Source organism: Heptranchias perlo, chromosome 6, assembly GCF_035084215.1.
Source record: "Heptranchias perlo isolate sHepPer1 chromosome 6, sHepPer1.hap1, whole genome shotgun sequence".
Lineage (NCBI taxonomy): Eukaryota > Metazoa > Chordata > Chondrichthyes > Hexanchiformes > Hexanchidae > Heptranchias > Heptranchias perlo.
In genome coordinates, this window is record NC_090330.1 from 79,271,145 (window position 1) to 79,297,664 (window position 26,520).

The 26,520-nt window shown below is 46.3% G+C and overlaps 1 protein-coding gene across 1 annotated transcript in view; it reads left to right on the forward strand.

Annotated features, from left to right (window-relative positions):
• bcl9 (BCL9 transcription coactivator) overlaps positions 1–21,439 on the forward strand; it is a 253,735-nt gene extending 232,296 nt beyond the window's left edge. Inside the window, exon 10 of the mRNA XM_067986473.1 lies at positions 19,302–21,439. Coding sequence (XP_067842574.1) covers positions 19,302–20,449 — 1,148 coding nt within the window. The 3' untranslated portion in view covers positions 20,450–21,439. The remainder of the gene's footprint in view (positions 1–19,301) is intronic.
• The last annotated feature ends 5,081 nt before the right edge of the window (positions 21,440–26,520 follow it).

The window sequence follows — 26,520 nt, forward strand, 5'->3', positions numbered from 1 at the left end:
CTTTAGTTACTTTTTGCTGTCTTCTGAAGACTTCCCAATCTTCTATCCTCCCACTAAGTTTGGCTACCTTATATGTCATTGTTTTTAGTCGGATACTATCCTTAATTTCTTTACTTAGCCAAGGATGGCTGTCATTTCTTTTACACCCTTTTTTCCTCAGTGGAATATTTTTTTTTTGAAAGTTGTAAAATAACTCCTTAAATGAACACCACTGTTCATGTACCGTCTTACCCTTTAATCTGTTTCCCAGTCCACTTTAATCAATTCCACTCTCATACCATCATAGTCTCCTTTATTCAAGCTCAGTACGCTTGTTTGAGAACCAACCTTCTCACCCTCTAATTGGATATGGAATGTAACCATGTTATGGTCACTCATTCCAAGGGGATCCTTAACTTGGACATTATTAATTAATCCTGGCTCATTACACAGGACCAGGTCCAAGGTTGCTTGCCCCCTTGTAGGATCAGTTACATACTGCTCAAGAAATCCATCCCTAATACACTCAATAAACTCTTCCTCAAGGCTGCCCTGCCCAATTTGATTTGTCCAGTTAATATGATAGTTAAAATCCCCCATAATTATAACTGTTCCCTTATTACATGCCCCGACTATTTTCTGATTAATACTTCTTCCAGCAGAGTTGCAACTATTAGGAGGCCTATATACTACGCCCACGAGTGTTTTTTTCCCCTTATTATTCCTTATCTCTACCCAAACTGTTTCATTATCTTGATCCTTTGTCCCAATATCTTTTCTCTGTATTACAGTGATTCCTTCCCTTATTAACATAGCCACCCCACCTCCCCTTCCTTCCTGCCTGTCCTTCCTGATTGTTAAATACCCTGGCATATTTAATTCCCAGTCATTGTCACCCTGCAGCCATGTTTCTGTAATGGCCACAAGATCATACCCATACGTAGTTATTTGTGCCATTAACTCGTCCATTTTGTTACGAATGCTACGTGCATTCAGATAAAGAACTTTCAACTATGTTTTGTGACACTTAGTTCCTGCTTTTTCCTTTTTTAGCACTTTACCTTTTACTCCATACCTTCTGTCCCTTCCTGACACGCTTTCCTCTGTCTCCCTGCTCAGGTTCCCAACCCTCTGCCACAGCTTTGATGCTGGGTTAATCGCCTTACGCCTTCTAGTTTTTATTTTGTCCGTCATGCCTAAAGTGCACTTTCTTTACGCTGCTCTACGCTTTTCCCTTTCACTTGTTCTTGAACAACTGTTTGTACTATTTGTATTGTAGATTTCCCCTGGGTCTTCCCCTCTCTTGCTGCTCTCAACTTTATTCTCTTCTGACTCCCCGCTCAGGTTCCCATCCCCCTGCCACTCTAGTTTAAACCTTCCCCAACAGCACTAGCAAACACCCCCGCGAGGACATTGGTCCCGGTCCTGCTCGGGTATAACCCGTCACGCTTGTCCAGGTCCCACCTTCCCCAGAACCGGTCCCAATGTCCCAGGAATCTCAATCCCACCCTCCTACACCATCCCTGCAGCCACGCATTCATCCTGTCTATTCTCCTGTTCCTATACTCACTAGCACGTGGCACCGGTAGTAATCCTGAGATCACTACCTTTGAAGTCCTGCTTTTTAATTTATCTCCTAACTCCTTAAATTCACCTTTCAGGACCCCATCCCTTTTTTTACCTATGTCGTTGGTACCAATATGGACCACAACTACTGGCTGTTCACCATCCCCCTCCAGAATGCCCTGCAGCCACTCCGTGACATCCTTGACCCTAGCACCAGGGAGGCAACATACCATCCTGGAGTCATGTTTGCGGCCGCAGAAATGCCTATCTGTTCCCCTTACAATCGAATCCCCTATCACTATAGCCCTGCCACTCTTCTTCCTCCCCTCCTGTGCAGCAGAGCCACCCGTGGTGCCCCGAACGTGGCTCTTGCTGCTTTCCCCTGATAAGCCATCTCCCCCAACAGTATCTAAAGCTAAAGGTCTCTGCTTTTGTTATTCCCTTATTGGTCAGGAGTTGTTGGGAGAAAAGTGCAGCTTACATTTCATTTGTGCTGTAGCCACATCTTGAGTCCACATGCATGGGGCAAATTTTTGGAGACTGCTCCCAGCACGAGGTTTCAGGTGCAAAGGTTAGCACACCTAATTTGTGGTTTTCCTGATTTGCTGATCATTAATTTTAATGACTGGAAATTCAAGCATGCTAACTTCCACACCCATTTCTCCAATATGAGATTGAGTGCCACGAGTTGACTCAAAATTTACACTGCTGTCGGCAAGTTTGTTACATAATGTAATTTTCATACTTTAACCAAGTGTTGTAGTCTTGATGGCAGCTCATGAGGAACCGTTTACAGCTGCTGTGCTCCAAACCAATCTTAATACTAGTTCATTTATTTGTCCTGTCCATTATTTGAATTACTTTGATCTAATTTGATTGTCTGCAGAGTTTGAATGACTGAGGACATAAAAATATAAAAACATAAGAAATAGGAGCCAGAGTAGGCCATACGGCCCCTCGAGTCTGCTTCATCATTCAAGCAGATCATGGCTGATCTTCAACCTCAACTCTACTTTCCCGCCCGATCCCCATATCCCTTGAATCCCCTCGAGTCCAAAAATCTAACTATCCCAGCCTTGAATATATTCAGTGACCCAGCATCCATAGCCCTCTGGGGTGGAGAATTCCAAAGATTCACAACCCTCTGCATGAAGAAATTCCTCCTCATCTCAGTCTTGAATGGCCGACCCCTTATCCTGCAACAATGCCCCCTAGTTCTAGACTCTCTAGCCAGGGGAAACAATCTCTTAGCATCTACCCTGTCAAGCTCCCTCATAATCTTATATGTTTCAATGAGATCACCTCTCATTCTTCTAAACTCCAAAGACTATAGGCCCATTCTACTCAACCTGTCTTCATAGAATAACCCTCTCATCCCAGGAATTAATCTTGCGAACCTTTGTTGCACTGCCTCCAAGGCAAGTATATCCTTCATTAGATAAGGAGACCAAAAATGTATGCAGTACTCCAGGTGAGTTCTCACTAAAGCCCTGTACAACAGTAGTAAGACTTCCTTACTCTTGTACTCCAACCCCCTTGCAATAAAGCCATTTGCTTTCCTAATTGCCTGCTGTACCTGCATATTAACTTTTTGTGTTTCTTGTATGAGGACACCCAAGTCTCTCTGAACACCAACATTTAATAGTTTCTCACCATTTTAAAAATATTCTGTTTTTCTATTCTTCCTACCAAAGTGAATAACCTCACATTTCCCCACATTATACTCTATCTGCCACCTTCTTGCCCACTCACTTAATCTGTCTATATCCCTTTGCAAACTCTTTGTGTCCTCCTCACAGCTTACTTTCCCACCGAGCTTTATTGTCAGTCAACTTGGATACATTACACTCAGTCCCCTCATCTAAGTCATTAATATAGATTGTAAATAGCTGAGACCCAATTACAGCACCCCACTAATTACAGCCTGCCAACCTGAGAATGACCCATTTATCCCCACTCTCTGTTTTCTGTCTTTTAACCCATCCTCTAAACATGCCAAAATATTACCCCCAACCCCATGAGCCCTTACTGTGTGTAACAACCTTTTATGTGGCACCTTATCGAATGCCTTTTGAAAAACCAAATATACTACATCCACTGGTTCCCCTTTATCTACCCTTCCAGTTACATCCTTAAAAAACTCTAATAAATTTGTCAAACACAATTTCCCTTTCATAAAACCATGTTTACTCTGCCTAATCATATTATGATTTTCTAAGAGCCCTGTTACCACTTGCTTAATAATGAATTCCAGCATTTTCCTGCGGATTGATGTCAGGCTAACTGGCCTATAGTTCCCCGTTTTCTCTCTCCGTCGCTTCTTGAATAGCAAGGTAACATCTGCTACCGTCCAGTCCACTGGGACCGTTCCAGAATCTAGAGAATTTTGGAAGATCATAATCAATGCATCCATTATCTCTGCAGCCACCTCTTTTAGAACCCTAGGATGTAGGCCATCAGGGGATTTGTTGGCTTTTAGTCCTCTTAGTTTGTCCAGTGCTTTTTCTCTAGTGATATTAATTGTTTTAAGATCCTCACTCTCATTTAGCCCTTGGTTCTCCACTATTTTTGGTATGCTTTTTGTGTCTTCTACTGTGAAGACAGATGCAAAATATTTGTTTAACTCATCTACCATTTCCTGATTCCCCATTATAATTTCTCGTCTCAACCCATAGGAACCAATGTTTACTTTTGCTACTTGTAGAAGCTCTTACAATCTGTTTTTATATTTCTTGCTAGTTTACTTTCACATTCTATTTTCTCCCTTTTTTTCAATTTTTCAGTCGTCCTTTGTTGGTTTCTAAAACTTTCCCAATCCCCAGGCTTATTACTCTTCTTGGCAACATTATAGGCCTCTTCTTTCAATCTAATACTCTCCTTAACTTCTTTAGTTAGCCATGGGTGGATCACTTTTCCCGTGGAGTTTTTATTTCTCAATGGAACGTATACTTGTTGAGAATATTGAAATATTTCTTTAAATGTTTGCCATTGCTTTTCAACTGTCAAACCCTTTAATTTAATTTCCCAATCTACCTTTGACAACTCACCTCTCATACCTATGTAATTGGCTTGATTTAAGTTTAAGACTAGTTTCTAACTTAAGTACGTTACTTTCAAACTCAATGTGAAATTCAATCACATTATGATCACTCTTCCCCAGAGGTTCTTTTACTGTGAGATTACTAATTAACCCTATTTCATTACATAATACAAGATCTAAAATAGCCTGTTCCCTGGTTGGTTCCATGACATATTGCTCCAGGAAACTGACTCGAATACATTCCATGACCTCGTCTTCCAAACTACCTTTGCCAATTTGATTTGCCCAGTCTATCTGCAGATTAAAGTCCCCCATGATGACTGCATTTCCTTTGTAACAAGCGCCCATTATTGCATGATTAATACTCTGTCCAACAGTATTGCTACTCTTAGGGGGACTATAAACTACTCCCACCAGTGTTTTCTGCCCCTTGTTATTTCTAATTTCCACCCATATTTATTCTATTTCCTGATCTTCCAAGCCAAGATCCTTTCTCACCACTGTCCTTATGTTATCCTTTATTATTAGGGCTACACCCCCTCCTTTTCCATTCTGCCTGTCTTTTCTAAATGTCATGTACCTTGGAGTATTTAGTTCCCAACCTTGGTCACTTTGCAAGCATGTCTCTGTAATGGCTATTAGGTCAAGCCCATTTATCTCTATTTGTGCAATTAATTCATCTATCAATATACAGTATTGTATGAGCTATCTCACTGTTTGCATATAGTTCGACTTCCACACACAGGACTCCCTTGCCCTTTCTACCTTGAGCTTTCTTCAGTGGTGTAACTTTGATTAAGCTTCCTTATTTCAGGTTTATCTCTCTGTTGCATCCGTCAGTCATGAGGAAAAGGCATGGTTAAGAACAGGGCTATTCTATACACTCAGGGGAGGGGGAGAACACCAGCTGACCAAATTGGCCACTTTCTAATGCTAAATATTGAAAGGAATGTTGTCCCAGTTTAGTTTTATTCCTCTCTGTCTTCCCATTGGATCTGGAGGTTGAGTTACATTCCAAGACTAAGGAGGACCATTCCTTAGGTGACCCACCAACTTCCCTTACTTCAAGCAGGTGGTATAAGGATGGACTGATCACATTGCAGATGGTAGGATGATCACTGTTCCAGCAGTAAGCACACTTGCAATGTACATGTTGTGCACAGAAATAGATAACATGGCATTGCAAGATTTCAGGGGGAGTACATCCTGAAAACAAAATATGATGAATTGACTATTTTTCACAGCCTCCCAACTTAGAATGCACTGCCTGAAAGGGTAGTGGAAGCAGATTCAATAATAACCTTCAAAAGGAAATTGGATAAATACTTGAAGGGTAAAAATTTGCAGAGCTATCGGGAAAGGGCAGGGGAATGGGACTAATTGAATAGCTCTTTCAAAGAGCTGATACAGGCACGATGGGCTCCTTCTGTACTGTATAACTGTATGATTTGGTGATTCACCTCCAAGTCTTGCATCATCCTGACTTGCACATATCACTTATCGCATATCATAGAATCACAGAAACATAGAAATTTAGGGCACAGAAGGAGGCCTTTCAGCCCACCATGTATGTGCCAGCTGAGAAAGAGCTATCCAGCCTAATCCCACTTTCCAGCACTTAGTCCGTAGCCTTGTAGGTCATAACCTTCAAGTGCATATCCAAGTACTTTTCAATTCGATGAGGGTTTCTGCCTCTACCACCCTTTCAGGCAGTGAGTTGCAGACCTCTACCACCCTCTTGGTGAAAAAATTGCTCCTAAGTTCCCTTCTAATCCTTTTACCAATTACTTTAAATCTATGCCCCCTGGCCACAGACTCCCTCTGCTGTGGCCTGACTAGTGTTTTATTCAGTTCTAGCATAACCTCCCTGCTCTTACAGTCTATGCCACGGCTAATAAAGGAAAGTATCCCGATTTTTGTATCATCTGCAAACTTCTTAATCATGCCCCCGACATTTAAGTCTAAATCATTGATATATACCACAAAAAGCAAGGGACTTAGTACTGAGCCCTGCGGAACCCCACTGGAAACAGCCTTTCAATCACAAAAACACCCATTGACCATTACCCTTTGCTTCCAGCCACTGAGCCAATTTTGCAACCAACTTGCCACTTTCCCTTGGATCCGATGTACTTTTACTTTTCTGACCAGTCTGCCATGTGGGACCTTGTCAAAAACCTTGCTAAAACCCATGTAGACTACATCAAACGCACTAAACCTCATCAACCCTTCTTGTTACCACCTCAAAAAATTCAATCAAGTTAGTCAGAATTGCTCCCAATAATTTCTAATATTTCTATCCCTCAGAATTGTTTCCAATTATTTACCCACCACCAAGATGAGGCTGACTGACCCGTAATTACTCGGTCTATCCCTTTCTCCCTTTTTAAACAACGCCAATCCTCCAGCACCATGCCTGTAGCCAGAGAGGATTGGATAATGATGGTCAGAACCTCTGCTGTTTCCTGCTTTGCTTCTCTTAATAGCCTGGGATACATTTCATCTGGGCCTGGCAATTTATCTACTTTCAAAGATGCTAATCCCCTTAATATTTCCTCCCTTACTATATTTATCCCATTCAATATTTCACACCCCTCCTCCTTAAATACAATGGGCTCGAATTTAGCAGGCCTGCGGGTTCCCAGCGGGTGGTCCTCCGGGAGCGTCGAAAACGCGGACGGCTAATCGTGTGCGTCCCCCACGCGATCGCGGGATAATTGGACCGATTAAGCCCTGCTTCCGGGTTCTCCGCTCCCCAGCTGCGTGCCGGCCGGCTGCGCATGCGCAGTACCGTCGACGCGACGTGGGAGCTCCACTTAAAGGGGCAGTCTCCCAAAGCCCCTCCTGCTGCAATCAAGAGGTTTGAGACGATGGCTCAGCCAAGGGGAAAGGCTGCGCCCCGTTTTTCAGACCTAGCACTGCAGCTGATGCTGGAGGGCGTGAGGAGGAGGAGGGAAACGCTCTTCCCAGAAGATGGACGCAAGTTCCCTGCCGCCGCCACCAGGAAGGCATGGGCAGAGGTGGCGGCGGAGGTGAGCAGCAGGGGCAACACCCCAAGGACTTGGGAGCAGTGCCGCAAGCGCTTCAATGACCTGACTAGGTCTGGCAAGGTGAGTACACCAACGCACCCTCCCACATCCCGTCCCCACCATCACGCCAAACAGATCACAACCCTTCCTGCACAGCCACCACTGCGCTCCATCAGCAATCCTCACAGCCACTCATTCACCATCCTCGCCGTGCACGCAAGTACCCACCGTCCCTGACCCCACCCGAACACTACCACACACCCCAATCCCCATGCAATGGGATGGGCACGTGGCCCACGCATCCTCCCATCCATCTGCACCACGCTCAACCCAACCACACCGATGCTCGATGCGTCTCACGATGCAATACGCACCCATCTGTGTTTTGCCTTCACAGGAGAAGAGAATCAAGAACAATCGCGAAAGGGCACGCACCGGAGGTGGCCCGCCGCAAGTGGTGGAGCTGACCGACGCCGAGGTGGAGGCGCTCGACCTTGCCCGCACGCGACATTGCCTATCGGTGGCTGATGGCGAGTGTGTCGCTGCCGAAACAGCCGGTAAGGGAAAGCTGACACTTAACACCCATGATCGCTAGTGACCGTATCATCACCTGCCATCAGGCGCACTGTCAAGTTGGTCCACATGCCTCAAAGTGCCCTCTGTTCTCTTGCAGGTCCGTCTGTGTGAAGCGCTCGAGGAGGGCGATTCCTCAGAGGACATGGCGGTCTCTGAGGGTGCATCGTCACATCAGAGCCAACCATCCACCAGCGCAGAGACACGCACCTCAGTGGGTCCCCCTCGCCAACTAGTTGGGGTAGCACTTGGTGAGTCACCGCGCATGAGTGAGCATGAGCAGACCCTGGTGGCAGGGGCAGCCGCGGAGGGTCCGCGACGGAGGGAGCACTCATCTCCAGGCTCTGCTCAGCCGGACCCAGATGCTGAACCCAGGGGGCCACCAGTGAAAAGGAGAGTCGTCGAGGGGCACCAGCTAATTGCTGAGGTACTGGCAGAGGTGCCGCGCGCATTGTCCACAATAGCGCAGGCGATGGAGGAGTCCAACTCCTGCATGCGGGCATTGGTGGCGCAGGCACAGGAGGGTACTGGCGACACAGTGTCGCGGGTAGGTGTGGGACTGTCTGCGGTGGAGGACAGGCTGGCCTCCCTCGAGCGTCACGCACAGCTCCAGATCGAGTCCTTGCAGGCCCTGACAACGTCTGTACGGATTCAGGGTGAGCAACATTCCGCCGCCATCAACAGGCTGACGGATACACTAGGGGTGGCCTTGCAAGGCCTCACACATGCCATCCAAACTGCCGTCCAGCAGGGTGGAAGGGGTGATGTGGGCCGAGGCCAAGAGAGGGATGATGGTGACCGGGGACATGGAAGCGGGGACGCTTCTCAAGGCACCCCCACGTCCCACCCGTCGCCCACCTCTCAACCAGTACCCGGAATGGTGCCTCCTCTCCAGGTGGCCGAGTCTGCCCCTGCCCCGGTGCAGGAGGAGCAGTCTGTGGAGGTGCCCTCACGGGCACCGAAACCCAGGGGCCGTCCGCCAAAAGCATCTACCCGGTCAAGGCGAGAACACGAGCAACCTGCCACTACCTCTGCTGGAGCCACAGGGGTAGCACCACGTAGGGGTACCCGGAAAAGAAATGCAAAGGCCTTATAATCACAAAGGGAATACACCAGGGTGTCTATTAATTTGTACATTTTTTTTATATATAATGTCACATTGGAGATATTAAATACTCTATTCTCACCACTCCTGCCACCTCTCGTCCATTCTTCCGCGGCCTGTGCAATAGGTGCGTTCCGTGGAGGCCATCATGACGGCGAACACCTGCTGCCACCCATTGGGCACACTGCTGTGGGTGCAGGATTACTGGCAACACTCTTCAGTGGAGGGGGCTGGTATGGCCGCTCGCATGTGCAGGTGAGGAGATGCGAGCGCCTCGCAGTGTCTGACTCTAGGAGAACCGTTGACGTATGAGTACCTCCGTTGACGTATGAGTGCATACCTGACCATCCCGGTGAGTCGTGGTTCGGCGCATGGTTCGTCACACTATCCTCTGGCGCGTCCTCCTCCTCCGCCTCCTCCTCCTCCACCTCCTCCTCCTCCACCTCCTCGCCCTCGCCTTCCTCAATGTGGGTGGCGGGTGTGGATGGGGCCTCCTCCAGCGGCACCCCTCTCTGTTGGGCCATGTTGTGCAGGGCACAGCAGACAACTATGATTCGTCCCACTCTGAATGGTGTGTATTGGAGTGCTCCCCCAGAACGATCAAGGCACCTGAAGCGCATCTTGAGAAGCCCTATGGTCTGCTCAATTGTAGACCTGGTAGCAGTGTGGCTGTCATTGTACCGACGCTCCGGCTCGGTGATGGGGTTCCTCAGAGGTGTCATGAGCCACGTGTGTAGGGGATACCCCTTGTCGCCGAGGAGCCAGCCGTTGCCGGCGTTGGGTGCCTGCAGGATGGGCGGGACGGCGGACTCCCTGAGGACGAAGGCATCGTGGCAGCTGCCGGAGTATCTGGCGCACACGTGTAGGAATCTCTGGCGGTGGTCACAGATGAGCTGGGCGTTCATGGAGTGATACCCCTTCCTGTTGATGAACAGCCCTGGCTCATGCGGAGGTGCCCGTATTGCGATGTGGGTGCAGTCGATTACACCCTGCACCCGTGGGAAGCCGGCCATGGCATGGAATCCAACCGCCCTCTCCATCTGGCTGCGCTCGTCCATGGCGAAGTTGATGTAGTGCGAGGCCCTGCGGAACAACCCATCGGTGACCTGCCTTATGCACTTGTGTGCAGAGGACTGACAGACCCCGGTGATGTCCCCGGTGGCACCCTGGAAGGAACCGGATGCAAAGAAGTTGAGGGCAGTGGTGACTTTGACGGCGACAGGTAAGAAGATGCTGCTTGGTCCATCAGGGAGCAGCTCGTCGTTAAGGAGGCTGCAGATGTCGGCGACTACCTGCCGATTGACTCTGAGCCGACGTATGCACTGCTCCTCGGAGAGGTCCATGAAGCTGAGCCTCGCTCTGTACACCCTGTGCGGAGGGTAGTGCCTCCTGCAACGCATCTCTCTCTGCGGTTGCCCTCCCTCCTGCTGTGCAAGTGGGTGTGCCGCAGCACCGTGTTGGGGGGCTCCACGTCTCCGAGGCGGACGGCGTGGACTGCAAGGCTGCTGGGGCTGGTCATGCTGTTCGTCCTCCGACGATGTCAACGCACCACCCATCTGGCAGGTGTTGGTCTGAGGGGTTGTGCAGGGTAGGTGGGTGTTTCCTCGGACTGGGACTGCGGTTTCGTGTTGGTCTGTCCTCTGGCTTGGCGGGGGGTGGTGGAGGGCAGGGGTTGCCCTATGTGACGCGGTGGCCTCCTGCGTGGGTGAGGGCTCTCCCCCGTGGAGCGCACCTTGGCACCTGCCACAGGCTGCTGGCTGCAACACGCCTGGTTGAGGAGGGACTGTTTCCCCCAGTGTGGGAAACTCACTGCCTTGAACCGAAAATCCCACACTTCCTCTTTTGACAGCTGCTTCAGCTCATTAACTGACCACAACGAGCAAGGTAAGTACTCTCAAGTGGAACCCCGCTGGCTTTAATTGCCTGCGGGATTCCCACCAGCGGGGCTTGCGCGCGCAGCCCCGCACGTCAGCGCGGTACCCGGAAGTGGCCGGGATTTCGTCGCAATCCGGTCACGTGACTGTTGACCGGAAGTCACCGGTTAACGGTTTTAGCTTAGTACACAGAGGAAGAGTCAATTCTCTCTTAATTCTCAATTCGCTTTATTAACGTTATTAGATCATGTACATACCACTTATACGTCTAGTTAGATATAGGCATGTAGTTTACAGCAGGTTATACAGGTTTATACTCAAACTAGGATTTAAATGCACACCCACTAGGTTTCTCTATTAATACTCCCCGAGTATCAGGCTTTAAACGCACACCCACTAGGTTTCCCGACGACACTCCCAGAGTGGTCCCAGAATAGAAAGGATATTATATTACCCGGAAAGGAGAGACGCTGCTGGCCAGGCAATTCTCCCTCTTACTCCCGACGTCGTCTCCACGTCCTTGACGCAGGGTTCCTACTTCCACGAGGGTTAGTTTCCAGAGTCTCCCAGAGTCTCCTTCACAAACAAAGACACACCAACAAAAACACACACACACACACTCTCTCTCTCTCTCTTGCTCACAAACAAACAAAGACACACACTGGGACCAAACCAGCAATTCCTCAGTTTTTATTCCCCAAGTCTGTCTTTTCGAACGATGCTATCTTCTCTGGTTGGCTCAGAGTTGCTGGAGTGACCGATGTCATCCCCTGATTGGCTCTGTTCCAAGAGCTCAGGTAGCACACCATTTCTTTGTCTCTGTAAGAAGCGGAACGAATTCAAACCGGTTCTGGCCAGTTCAGACCAGTGACTGAACTCCAGGTCACCTCAGTTCAAAAGGTCAGTGTCTTTGTTAGCACTTTGAATTCAGCTCAGCAGTCTTCTGCAGCCTCTGGCCAATATGACCGGATATCGGGATTTTCGGGGCCGCCCCGCTGGGAACCCGCCGGAAACACGATCCCAAAATCGAGCCCAATGTCTGCCTTGTCCCCCTCTTTTCTGAAGACAGTCACAAAGTATTCATTAGGAACCATACCCACATCATCCGCTTCCACACATAGGTTACCTTTTTGGTCTCTAATGGTCCTACTCTTTCCTTAGTTATCCTCTTACTCTTTATGTATTTATAAAACATCTTTGGGTTTTCCTTGATTTTACTTGCCAGTATTCTTTCACGTCCTCTCTTTGCTTTCCTAATTTCCTTTTTAATTTCACCCCTGCACTTTCTATACCCTTCTAGGCTTTCTGCAAGATTGAGCTCTCGGTATCTGACATGAGGGGCAGCATTTTAGCACCGGCTATCGGGTGCGTTCCTGGCGGGGGGGCCCCGAAATTCGGGAAATCCCGGAGCGGGACCGGAGCGCGCCTCGAACCAGCGCACTTCCGGTTTCCCCGCTGACGCGCCAGCGTGCGCACACAGCCCCCGCTGGTGGGAATCCCGCAGGCAATTAAAGCCAGCGGGATGCCACTTGAAGGTATTTATTTGGCTTGTTCAGGTCATTAACTGACCTGATTAAGGGATTATGTGCGGAGGGGTGGGATTTTAGAGCAAACTGGGACTGTTTCCCACAATGGGGGAAACACTCCCAGTTCAAATGGACCTGTTGCAGCCATCAGCCTGTGGCAGCTGCAAAGGTCTATTTGACAGGTGGGGGGGGAGACCCTCACTCATTGCAGGTGGCCACTCTGTCACTTGGGACAAAGTTTGGCCTCCACCACCCTCCTCCTGACAATCAAAGTCACCAACTTGCACACTTACCCTGGTGTCCAGACACATGTACCTACCTTGCGGACCCCCTCAGATGTACATCTTCCGGATGGGGGCCGTCGTAGCTTCAGTCATGACCTCCTCGGAGGGCGAACAGCATCACCAGCCTCACCAGCCTCGCCATCCACGCCGTCCACCTCTGACACGTGGAGCTCCACAACACAGTGCTGTGACACATCCACCAGCACAGCAGGAGGGAGGGCAACCGCAGAGAGAGATGCGTCGCAGAGGGCACTACCCTTGCCTCAGGGTCCACAGACCGAGGCTCAGCTTCCTGGACCTCTCTGAGCAGCAGTGCACACGGAGGCTCAGAGTCACTCGACATGTAGTCGTGGACATCTGCAGCCTCCTTCATGCCAAGCTACTCCTGGCTGGCCCGAGCACCATCTTCTGACCTGTCGCTGTCAAAGTCACCACTGCCCTCAACAACCTCTCCTCCGCATCCTTCCAGGGTGCAACCGGGGACATCGCCGACGTCTCTCAGCCGTCTGCACAAAAGAGCCCTGCAAATACATCTACACCCTCTCTGCAGTGACACAATGGGTGGCATCAGTTGTGGGTCTCCATTGTGATCCTCAGGAAAGGGCTTTATTGCACAGACCAGACAAGATTCGCGAAGACATGGCAGTAGTGGTGCCAATATAATATGTAATGTGAGTTGGTCAGAAATTCAATATAAGTAAAAACCATGACAAACGCTCAAACACCCTTGTGCATCCCCTTCATGCTCACGACACGTTTGCCTTACGCTGCCTACTGCACATATGTGATGCATGCCCTGTGCACAGGTAGTGGCAGGTTTAGTGAGGCTGGCCGTGAAAGAGATGCACGAGAGGGTGAGTATGAGATAGAGCCATGAGATTGTATGAGGATTGGGTTGAGTGGTAGTAGCGGGATGAGTACTGGCAAGGTGAGTAGGTGCAGGTACGATGAGGATGAGGTTTGAGTGGGTATGAGGGGTGATGTGACAGAGTAGTGTTGGCAGTGCAGAAGGAGATGTGGGGTGGGGGCAGTGATGTGGCAGACGGAGTGTAGGGGAATGAGTAAGTGTACTCACTTTGGCTGACCTACTGAGGTCATTGGAGCGCCTCCTGCACTGTATGCAGGTGGGCAATATGTTGGTGGTGCTGGTGACCTCCTCTGCCACCTCGAGCTAGACTTTCCTGGTGGCAGAGGCAGGCCGCTTCCTCCCACCCGCCGGGTGGAAGATCTCTGTCCTTCCCCTCCTCCTCACCCATGTATTGATACCTGGAGTGAGGCATCATTAAACTGGGAGCAGCCTTCCCCCTGGGCTGCTCCATGCTGTGATTTTTTTCTGTTTGTTTCAGCATCTGTCAGTGGAGGACTGCCCCTTTAAATAGAGCTCCTCCAGCTGACAGATCTTACTGCGCATGCGCAGCCCGCCCGACGCGCAGATCAGCAGTGGGGAACCCGGAGGAGCAGATAAGTGGATCCAATTATGCTACGATCGCGCGGAGAACTGACTGATTTCGCCGGGCGTGTTACCCACGCGCCCGATAGCCCCCCCGCCAAGAACCCGCAGCCTGGTAACATCGGGCCCACGCTTCCCTTTTTTGTCTTATCTGACCCTATATGTTCCTTGACATCCAGGGGGCTCTAGATTTGGCTGTCGCACGGTTTTTCTTTTTGGGAACATAATTGCTCTGAACCCTCACTATCTCCCCTTTGAATGCCTCCCATTGCTCTGACTGATTTACCTTCAAGTAGCTGTTTCCAGTCCACTTTTGCTAAATCACTTCTCAGCTTAGTAAAATTTGCCTTTCCCCAATTGAGAACTTTTACTCCTGTTCTATCTTTGTCCATTTCCATAACTATGCTAAATCTAACTGAATGATGATCACTACCACCAAAATACCACTGGTACTCCTTCCACCTGCCCAGCTTCATTCCCTAAAACTAAGTCCAGAACTGCCCCCTCTCTTGTCGGGCTTGCTACGTACTGGCTAAAAAAGTTCTCCTGAATCCATTTTAAGAATTCTGCACTCTCTATACCTTTTACACTGATTCTATCCCAGTTAATATTAGGGTAGTTGAAATCCCCTAGTATTACTGCCCTATTGTTTTTGCACTTCTCAGAAATTTGCCTGCATTTTTGCTCTTCTAGCTACCAATCACTGTTTATGGGTCTATAATGCACTTCCAGCAGTGTGATTGCCGTTTTTCGTTCTTTAACTCCACCCATATGGCCTCATTGATGATCCTTCTAACATATCATCCCTCCTCACAGCTGTAATTATTTCTTTAACCAATATTGCCACCCCCTCCCCTTTTTATCCCCCTTCTGTATCTCGTCTAAATATATCGTTCCCTCATTGTCACTGGGTCAATATCCTGGAATTCCCTACTAAAGACTATCATGAAAGCATCTCAGTAGTTCAAGGAGAAGGCCCACCACCACCTTCTCAGAGCAACTAGCAATGGGTAATAAATGTGGCTTTGCCTGCGTCATCCACATCCCAAGAACAAGTTTTTTAAAAATATGTTGGCTAGGATACCAAGAAAACTCCCAGCTCTTCTTCAAAGTAAAGTTACAGATTCTTTTATGTCCATCTGACCAGGCTGCACTGAAATGTCAGCCTGGATTTTGTGTTCAAGTCCTGCAGTGGGGCTTGAAACTGCAATCTTCTGACTCAGATGGGTACTACCAACTACGCTGAGTTGACACCGATGACCCAGTCCTAGTAATTTATTTCAGTTTCCTGAAATTAAATGATGCAAATATGAAAAAAAAAAATGCTGGCTACTGTTGAATAGTACCAAAAAAAGATTAATTGATCATTCTTCTCATCCCTGTTTGTGTGACCTTGTGCACAAATTTGCTATTGTGTTTTGTGACGTAACAGCAGTGGTTGCACTTGGAAAAGTAATTCATTGGATATGATGCACCATGGGTTGATCTAAGCATGTGATACAATGCTATATTAATTCAAGTTCTTTCTTTTCCCAGTAATTTCCTGCTGGATGCTCATTTTACAACACATATGGGCCACCTGTAGGAAATTAGTGGCAATACTCTTGTTTGTAAAATGTCCATTTAAAATGAATAATTTAATATCTGCAGATGTTTGTAATAGTTGACTATGTAATATCCACATTTCACCCTAATCATCATTTGACTACATTTTTCAGAAATGTATTGCCACTATCAGACCCTGTTAGCAGAGAGTCTTGATCTACTTATAAACTGAAGCTTGTACGCTTGTCTGGTGTGGGTGTGGTAGCATGCCATGGGAATAATGATTATCCTTTGATTATGGTGTTAACGCACCAGAAACTATGCACATTCCCACAACATTCACCTATCCATCTGAAAGATGGCAAATACCATGCTCTACACCTGTACATTCAGGCTAAAACTAATGCTTGGGTTTATTTACATGTAAGATAATTACACAAAAGCAGAAAAACACAGTAAGAAACTAATAGTACTTGGTTTACACAATAAATAAATTGTTTCCAAATGTAAATCTGAACACCATGCAATTCTTTTCAGTAGCTGTTGACTGAGTCTCAGGATGTTCTTTAGGAGAGTGATCTTTCATGGTGCCCTTTTTGTATTTGAGACAATGAAAAAAGGGAACTGGGGATCACAGGGCTGTTTCTCAATGATGTGTCTGTCTACTTTATTAAAGCAGGCTCTTTTGATGGTCAAATTTCTCAAAAGTCAGACAATTGAGATATGAACAATTGCTAATAGTTAAGCAGATGAGGTGTGAACAGTAGACTCCTGTTTTTCATACCTGATAACTTTTAGAACAAAGGTCCCTTGCAGGTAAATCCATTTGAGCTAATGGATTTTATATATTTCCTTCAGTTTGATAAGTAAAATACTTATTGTCCTTCTAAGGACCAAGAATGTTATTAGTATCAGGAGCAAAGCCTCAGTATCCTGGAGGATCTACAGATCAAATTACATGCCTGCAACTTGCAGATAACATGGCTCCAGTCTCCATTTTGAAGTTTAATAGCGAAGCATGACTTTCACTTTAACTCTAGTTGTTTCAGAAATATATTTACCCTATAAATTTATGATAACATTAAAAATACAATGCAGAAGTCTCCCAAATCAGCACAGCTTGTAAGTTGGCATTTTGTTCAACACAGCTTATGTTTAACACTTCAGTATTAATGCCAGCCGAAGTTTTCATTTTAGAGGTTTTTGGAAAACTTTTTTTTCTTGTGGCTGAAGCTTTTGACGGAGGTTTTAATATTAATTTAATCTGACTTTTCTATTGGGAGTAATGTTCAACACAATTTGTAAAAAGTGATTAGCCATTAATGACACAGAGAGATCTGAGAGACCGCTTTGAAAATTTTGGAAGCAGTTTCAAAATGCCAGAATTTTCCCAAATAAGATTTTATTCACTTTCTAAAACACAGAGTTAGCGATGTATATTCATAAAATCTGATGAATTATTGAAGGCATTAGATGAATGCAAGCCACATTGGACAGAGGACAGTCCACATAATATCCAGGTTCCTCTTCATTTCGGCTTCCTCCTCCTTCCAAATTCCTCAACTTCTGACTCTGATCTTCCGATCCACTCATTCTCATGCCCTTGTTGCTTGGTTTTGTTCCTTCAAGTCATCTGTCTGATCTCCTGCAGCTAAAAATCTCTCTCTCACCTTACAAAATGCACCTGCTGTCTTTAACATTTTCCAACTCACATACAAGCTAATGAGTAATTAACTTCTTAGTGTAGCATGCTGCCATAATTCAGTTCAAGTACAGTTGAACATCTGAAGTACTTTAGGATCTTTAAGCTTGCAAGTACCCTTGTTATTACGCACTTACCAATGACCGAGCAAGAGCTGTACAACAGGGGAGAAAGGAGGGAATGGTATATGTGGTATATACTGGTATATGTAAGGAGATCGCACCCACAGTGAATCAACAGAGAAAGAAAGTGAAGTATAAACAGGACCTGATGGATTTTGTATTAAAAATAACCAGTGCACGCCTCAGAGTCACCCCCCACCGTTTCAAACATTCAACAAAGAGCCATCAGCAGCTAACGCCAGCTGGGTTACAGACCATGGGATCCATGGAAAGGTGGCTAGTTGGATCCAAAATTGACTCAGTGGCATGAAGCAAAAGGGTAATGGTTGATGGGTGTTTTTGCGACTGGAAGGCTTGAGTGGGGTTCCGCAAGGCTCAGTGCTAGGTTCCTAGCTTTTTGTGGGATATATTAATGATTTGGATTTGAATGTGGGGAGCTTGATCTCGAGGTTTTCAGTTGATACAAAAATTGGCCATATGATTGATAGTGAGGAGGAAAGTTGTAGACTGCAAGAAGATACCAATGGACTGGTCAGGTGGGCAGAAAAGTGGCAAATGGAATTCAATCCAGAGATATGTGAGGTAATGCATTTGGGGAGGGCAAACAAGGCAAGGGAATACACAATAAATGGAAGGATACTGAGAGGTGTCGAGGAACAAAGGGACCTTGGAGTACATGCCCACAGATCCCTGAAGGTAGCAGAACAGGTAGATAAGGCGGTTAAAAAGGCATACGGGATACTTTCCTTTATTAGCCGAGGCAGGGAAGTTATGCTAGAATTGTATAAAACATTGGCTAGGCCACAGCTTGAGTACTGAGTACAGTTCTGGTCACCACATTACAGGAAAGGTGTCATTGCACTAGAGAGGGTACAGATGAGATTTACGAGGATTTTGCCAGGGCTGGAGAATTTTAGCTATGAGAAAAGATTGGATAGGCTGGGGTTGTTTTCTTTGGAACAAAGGGGCTAAGGGGATATTTAAATGAGGTAGATAAAATTATGATGGGACTAGATAGAGTGGATAGGGAGGACTTATTTCCCTTAGCACAGCAGTCAGTGACCAGGGGGCATAGATTTAAAGTAATTGGCAGAAGGATTAGAGGGGAGCTGAGGAGAATTTTTTTCACCCAAAGGGTGGTGGGGGTCTGGAACTCACTGCCTGAAAGGGTGGTAGAGGCAGAAACTTTCAACTCATTTAAAAAGTACTTGGATGTGCACTTAAAGTGCCGTAACCTACAGGGCTATGGACAACTGCTAGAAAGTGGGATTAAGCTGGATAGCTTTTTTTCAGCCGCCACGGACAAGATGCGCCGAATGGCCTCCTTCTGTGCCGTAACTTTCTATGATTCTATGAAGTAATGAAGTGATAAAGGAGGGAAATGGTGGGGAAAGGTGGTCTGTACGTATCACTTCATTTTTGTATCTTGTTTCATGTCTGTCCAACTATAAAATGTACATTTTTAAAACAGTGAATGCTGAAGGTTTGCTTTGTTTCTGTTTACAGGTGTCAGCCATTCAAACCAACCACGATTGTCAGTCCCTAATTCAGCTGGGCAAATGCCATCTCTGAGCCCAATGGGAATGAATGTCCTTGGGGGACAACCTCTTTCTCATCATTTGATAAACCCGATGTCTTGTTCAAATCCCATGGGGCCTACCATTCCAAAACATGGCCCTATGGGACCCAGCATGATTGCTCATGATCCCATGATGCCACACAGTTCCCAAGACCCTTCAATGACTAATCCACAGATGTTACATCAAGGACGCATGGGTTTTCCTCAAGGTCAACAAGTTTTCCCGTCAGTGCAGTCACCACCTGATCAGGTTCCCTTTCCATCAAATGGCCCTGGCCCACAGGGAGGTTTTCCACCAGGAATGGCTTTTTCTGGGGAAGGAGGCCTACTTGGGCGTCCAAGCAACATTACTCAGCCTCCTCCAGACCAAAGTCTTTGTAAATCAGTGCCACACACAGGTGGTCCAGACTCTTTTACTGCTGTGGGAAATAATATGCCTTCAGTCTACAGTGATCCTGAATTGGAGGATGTCATCCGCCCTAGTGCTTCTGGAATCCCCGAATTTGACCTGTCTAGAATCATTCCATCAGAGAAGCCTAGTCAGACGCTGCAATATTTTCCCCGTGGTGATGCTCAGGGTCGCAAGCAGCTGCAAGTTCCCAATCCCGGTTTTTCACACATGCAAGGATTGATGGGAGAACCAAATCCAGCCAGAATGGGATTACCAATGCCAAATGTGGGAGGACATAATGTTGTTGGAGTGCAGGAAATGGCCATTGGTAATCCTGCCTCTATGCCAGGCCATAATCCCATGAGACCACCCGGCTTTATGCATCAAGGCATGATGGGGCCTCAGCATCGGATAATGTCACCACCACAAAGTGGCATGCCCTCACAGATGAACAACCCAAATGCAGTTATGATTCAAGGGAAGGAAAGGGTCCCTGGAAGTATGTATAGTCATCCTGGCCCAGTAGGGTCTCCTCAGCACAACATGATGATGTCTCTACAAGGGATGGTGGGATCTCAGCAGAATATGATGATACCACCCCAAATGAGGCCTAGAGGTATGCCTGCTGATATAGGCATGGGATTTAATCAAGGACCAGGCAATCCAGGAAATATGTTGTTTTAGCTGCTTAGACATTACAGTCAAAAAATTTGTCCTTATGCTGCGACACATACAGAGGTATTTGAAATGCACTGGGATTCCTGTGCATGTGCAAGCCAAACTGTTAACTGTTCATACAAAAACAAAGCTTGAGAAAGTTTAGAATGTACAAGTCTTCAAAATGAAATCTGCATTGCTAGGTCAGTGGTTTTTAGGTTTTTAATCATTTTTAGTGAACCTGGGTAGCGTGTTTAGCTCCCACTTCTGAAAACTGCAGCCGTCATATATGGATGGCAGTTCATTGCAAGTTGCACCTGTTTATGTTTACTTTTATGGACTATTCGTCTCACTGCGTTCTGTACTACATTGTAAAAGGGATTTCAACTGTGATTTTGTGTTTGAGGGAGGCATCATGATTCACAAAGCATCGGTCCTGTTTACGTGGGTTTATGTGTTCATGTTATATATCTTTTTTTTAAAAAATTCTTTTTCAACTCTGGTATATATTAAACCAAATTACAATCTCTGACAGAAAAGTTTTAACAAAAAAGCACAAAACGGCGATTTATTGAGTCAAATAAGAATTTTCATTGTTCGATACATTGGACTAACAATGGACTGTGGAAATACTTAGGAAAAGCTGTTTTTCCTCTGGTACCTCTGCAACTTTCCTGACTCGGGAGGGAGTGGAGAAATGATGCACCTCATTTTAAGCATTATCCCACGTTGATAGTGGGGCATTGGGTTATGTTTCCTGTTTCATGTTGTGCCATGATACCATGCTTTATGGTATGATTTTTATCCTATGTTATTGTTTATCATTTATAACAAGCCCCAAGTGACTTTTTCTGTGGGAGTGGAAAGCGAATATTAAAAATCCAAGTTTATTTGTGACTTTTTTATTTTCTCCTCCCCCATCTTAAACTATTATGTGTACTCCGTGAAATTTGGTACAGAACCACTTGCCAGGGCTGTGGTGTTGGAAGAAAAATAAAATATATTGTTTCTTATAAAGGTGGTTGTCCCTATCTTTTGTGTTAATGTGTGATCACGTATTCAGTGGTCTGACTGTCAATGTAATTGTTAAAATCCAAGGTTTGGGTGGGGAAGCACACCCCTGAATAATGACGCAATTATCATATTAGCAGGAAGTAAGCTTGGAAACCATCATTTGATAAATCTTTAATATCCATCAATATGTTAAACAGTTTGAAAGCTCATTCAACCTATTGATGTTTCTTCTGATTGTTTTGAACTCCTTTCCTTTTTTGTTCAACTATATTAAGGGGCTTGCTTATCATTCAGTTTCCATTCCAAAACCTGAACCTGCCATCTCTATTTTCAGATATGACAGACGTGCTCCAGCGTTTTCTGTTTTTTCTTTCAGATGCCCAGCACTTGTTGAATGATTTTCTTCCAAATTTTTATGATGTTTTGCAGGAATGCCTCATGATGCTGTCCGATAAAACACAAGCTGTAATACCACTCAGGATGTGTCTCACTCGTCAATCCTATCCCTAGGAGGCAAGCAACCTTGGACCTGGTCCTGTGTAATGAGCCAGGATTAATTAATAATGTCCTAGTTAAGGATCCCCTTGGAATGAGTGACCATAACATGATTACATTCCATATCCAATTAGAGGGTGAGAAGGTTGGTTCTCAAACAAGCGTACTGAGCTTGAATAAAGGAGACTATGATGGTATGAGAGCAGAATTGATTAAAGTGGACTGGGAAAATAGATTAAAGGGTAAGATGGTACATGAGCAGTGGTGTTCATTCAAGGAGTTATTTTACAACTTTCAAAAAATATATATTCCACTGAGGAAAAAAGGGTGTAAAAGAAATGACAGCCATCCGTGGCTAAGTAAAGAAATTAAGGATAGTATCCGACTAAAAACAAAGACATATAAGGTAGCCAAACTTAGTGGGAGGATAGAAGATTGGGAAGTCTTCAGAAGACAGCAAAAAGTAACTAAAGGATTGATTCAGAAAGGGAAGATAGATTATGAAAATAAATTAGCAAAAAATATAAAAGCAGATAGCAAGAGTTTCTATACAGTTATATAAAGAGAAAAAGGGTGGCTAAGGCAAACGTAGGTCCCTTAGAGGATGAGACCGGGAAATTAATGGTGGGAAACATGGAGATGGCAAAAATGCTGAACAAATATTTTGTTTCAGTCTTTACGGTAGAGGACACTAAGAATATCCCAACACTGGACAAACAGGGGGCTCGAGGGGGGGAGGAGCTAAATACGATTAAAATCACTAAGGAATTGGTACTCAGTAAATTAATGGGACTCAAGGCGGATAAATCCCCTGGACCTGATGGCTTACATCCTGGGGTCTTGAGGGAAGTGGCAGTAGGGATTGTGGATGCTTTGGTAATAATTTTCCAAAATTCTCTGGACTCGGCAAAGGTCGCGGCAGATTGGAAAACTGCCAATGTAACACCCTTATTTAAAAAGGGTAGTCGGCAGAAGGCTGGAAATTATAGACCAGTTAGCCTAACATCTGTGGTGGGTAAAATTTTGGAGTCTATTATTAAGGAGACAGTAGCGGAACATTTGGATAAACATAATTTAATAGGACAAAGTCAGCATGGCTTTACGAAGGGGAAGTCATGTCTGACAAATTTGCTTGAGTTCTTTGAGGACATAACGTACAGGGTGGATAAAGGGGAACCAGTGGACGTCTACATCTTTGACCATGTTTTAGTCAACTAATATCTCCTTACGTGGCTCGGTGTCAAATTTTGTTTGATAACGCTCCTGTGAATCGCCTTGGGACATTGTACTACATTAAAGGCGCTATATAATTGCAAGTTGTTGATGTTATTGCTGTAATATGGAGACCAGAACAGTCCAAGCATGGTCTAAACAAGGTCCTATACAAGTTCAACATAACTTCTCTGCTTTTCAATTCTATTTCTATGGAAATGAATCCCAGTGATTTGTTTGCATTTTTTAATGGCCTTTTTAGTGCCCTTTATGCCCTTGTCCCGATTAAAACCATTACCCTCTCTCACCCTGGTCATTCCCTCTGGTATGGCCCTCATCTCTGCTCCCTTAAGCCCAAGGGACGCAGACTTGAACGTTTATGGCGGACAATTGGTTCAGCCATTCATTGCCAGATCTGGCTGGATCATATTAAGCACCATCGGGTCCTGCTCTCCTCTGCCAAAACTGCTCACTATTCAATGGACCATCCTGGAATGCAAAGATAACCCCTGGCTTCTCTTCACTACAAACCGTCTTCTTAAACCCCTCTCCCCTGCCCCCTCCATCCTCACCTCCAACGAAAAGTGCGAGGAGCTCATGGACTTTTTTGTCACTAAGATTGACACCATCCGTTCAGCTGCCTCTGCCGCTTCCCTCCCTTCCCCTAGCCCACCAAGCCAACCTTCTCCTAAAGATCCCCCCTGCCCTAGCCCTGAATTCGCATCTTTCTCTAGTTTCTCTCTTATCTCCCCTCATGCCCTATCTGAGCTCATCTTGACCCTGAAATCCACCTCCTGCTCCCTCGACCCTATTCCCACTAAACTGCTGACCACCCAAATTCCCTTCCTGGCCCCCATGTTAGCTGATATTGTTAATGGTTCCCTCTCCTCAAGTCCTGTCCCCCTTCTCTTCAAATCTGCCCTCATCACCCCCTCCACAAAGAAAACACCCTTGACCCCTCTGTCCTTGCAAACTACCGCCCCGTCTCCAACCTCCCTTTCCTCTCCAAAGTCCTTGAACGTGTTGTCGCCTCCCAAATCCGTGCCCATCTTTCTCGCAACTCCATGTTTGAATCCTTCCAATCAGGTTTCTACCTCTGCCATGGTACTGAAACAGTTCTTATCAAAGGGCCTCACAAATGATTGTCACAGTCACAAAATATGACTGTGACTGTGACAATGGTAAACTATCCCTCCTCATCCTTCTCGACCTGTCTGTAGCCTTTAACACAGTTGACCACACCATCCTCCTCCAACGCCTCTCCTCCATCGTCCAGCTGGGAGGGACTGCGCTCGCCTGGTTCCATTCTTATCTACCCAGTCATAGCCAGAGAATCACCTGCAATGACTTCTCTCCCCGCTCCTACACCATTATCTCTGGAGTCCCGAAGGATTTATCCTTGCCCCTCCCCCATCATTTCTCATCTACATGCTGCCCCTCAGCGACATCATCTGAAAACATAATGTCAGATTCCAGATGTATACTGACAACACCCAGGTCTACCTCACAACCACCTCCCTCCACTGTCTATCATTTGTCACACTGCTTGTCCAACTGGATGAGCAAAGATTTCCTCCCACTAAATATTGGGAAGACTGAAGCACTTGTCTTTGGTCCCCGCCACAAACTCCGTTCTCTAGCCACCGACTCCATCCCTCTCCCTGGCTACTGTCTGAGGCTGAACCAGATCATTCGCAACCTTGCCATCCTAGTTGAACCTGAGGTGAGTTTCCGACCAAATATCTGCTCCATCACCAAGAACACGTACTTCTACCTCCATAATATCGCCCATCTCCGCCCCTGCCTCAGCTCATCTGATGCTGGAACCCTCATCCATGCCTTTGTTAACTCTAGACTGGACTATTCCGATGGTCTCCTGGCAGGCCTCCTCTCTTCCACCCTCCACAAACCTGAGCTCATCAAAAACTCTGTTGCCCGTATCCTAACTCGCACCAAGTCCCGTTCTCCCATCACCCCTGTGCTCGCTGACCTACATTGGCTCCTGGTCCGGGAACGTCTCGATTTTAAATTTCTCATCCTTGTTTTGAAATCCCTCCATGGTCTCATCCCTCCTTATGTCTGTAACCTCCTCCAGCCTTACAACCCTTCGAGATCTCTGCGCTCCTCCAATTCTTGCCTCTTGTGCATCCCCGATTTTAATCGCTCCACCATTGGCAGCTGCGCCTTCAGCTGCCTAGGCCTTAAGCTCTGGAATTCCCTCCCGAAACCCCTTCGCCTCCTTTAGGTCATCTGTCCTAATACCTGCTTATGTGGCTCGGAGTCAAATTTTGTGAAATCCTGTGAAGCGCCTTGGGACGTTTTACTACGTTAAAGGCACTATATAATTGCGAGTTTTTGTTGTCGTTGTTGTTAACCTGGGCTGCTACCTTTAGTGATTTGTGAATCTGTACCCCATTTAGACTCTTACTTTCCAAGGAGTGTGTGGCCTCCTTATTTCTCTTACCAATTTGCACCTCCTCACACTTATCTATAATGAAATTCATTTGCCATTATTACGCCCATTTTGCAAGTTTATTGGTGTCTTCTTGTATTTTGTCACAGATTTCCTCAGCATACACCTACGTTGGTGTCATCTGCAGATTTTGAAATTGTCGTTCCGATTCCCGAGTCCAAATCACTCATGCAAATGTTGAACAACAGTGGTCCCAGCACCAATCCCCGTGGAACACCACATCCCACTTTCCGCCAGTTAGAATAATTTATTTCAATGCAAGAAGTCTGATGGGCAAGGCAGATGAACTCAGGGCATGGATGGGTACATGGGACTGGGATGTTATAGCTATTACTGAAACATGGCTAAGGGAGGGGCAGGACTGGCAGCTCAATGTTCCAGGGTACAGATGCTATAGGAAAGATAGAGCAGGAGGTAAGAGAGGAGGAGGAATTGCGTTCTTGATTAGGGAGAACATCACGGCAGTAGTGAGAGGGGATATATCCGAGGGTTCGCCCACTGAGTCTATATGGGTAGAACTGAAAAATAAGAAGGGAGAGATCACTTTGATAGGATTGTACTACAGACCCCCAAATAGTCAACGGGAAATTGAGGAGCAAATATGTAAGGAGATTACAGACAGCTGCAAGAAAAATAGGATGGTAATAGTAGGGGACTTTAACTTTCCCAACATTGACTGGGACAGCCATAGCATTAGGGGCTTGGATGGAGAGAAATTTGTTGAGTGTATTCAGGAGGAATTTCTCATTCAGTATGTGCATGGCCCGACGAGAGAGGGGGCAAAACTTGACCTCCTCTTGGGAAATAAGGAAGGGCAGGTGACAGAAGTGTTAGTGAGGGATCACTTTGGGACCGGTGATCATAATTCCATTAGTTTTAAGATAGCTATGGAGAACGATAGGTC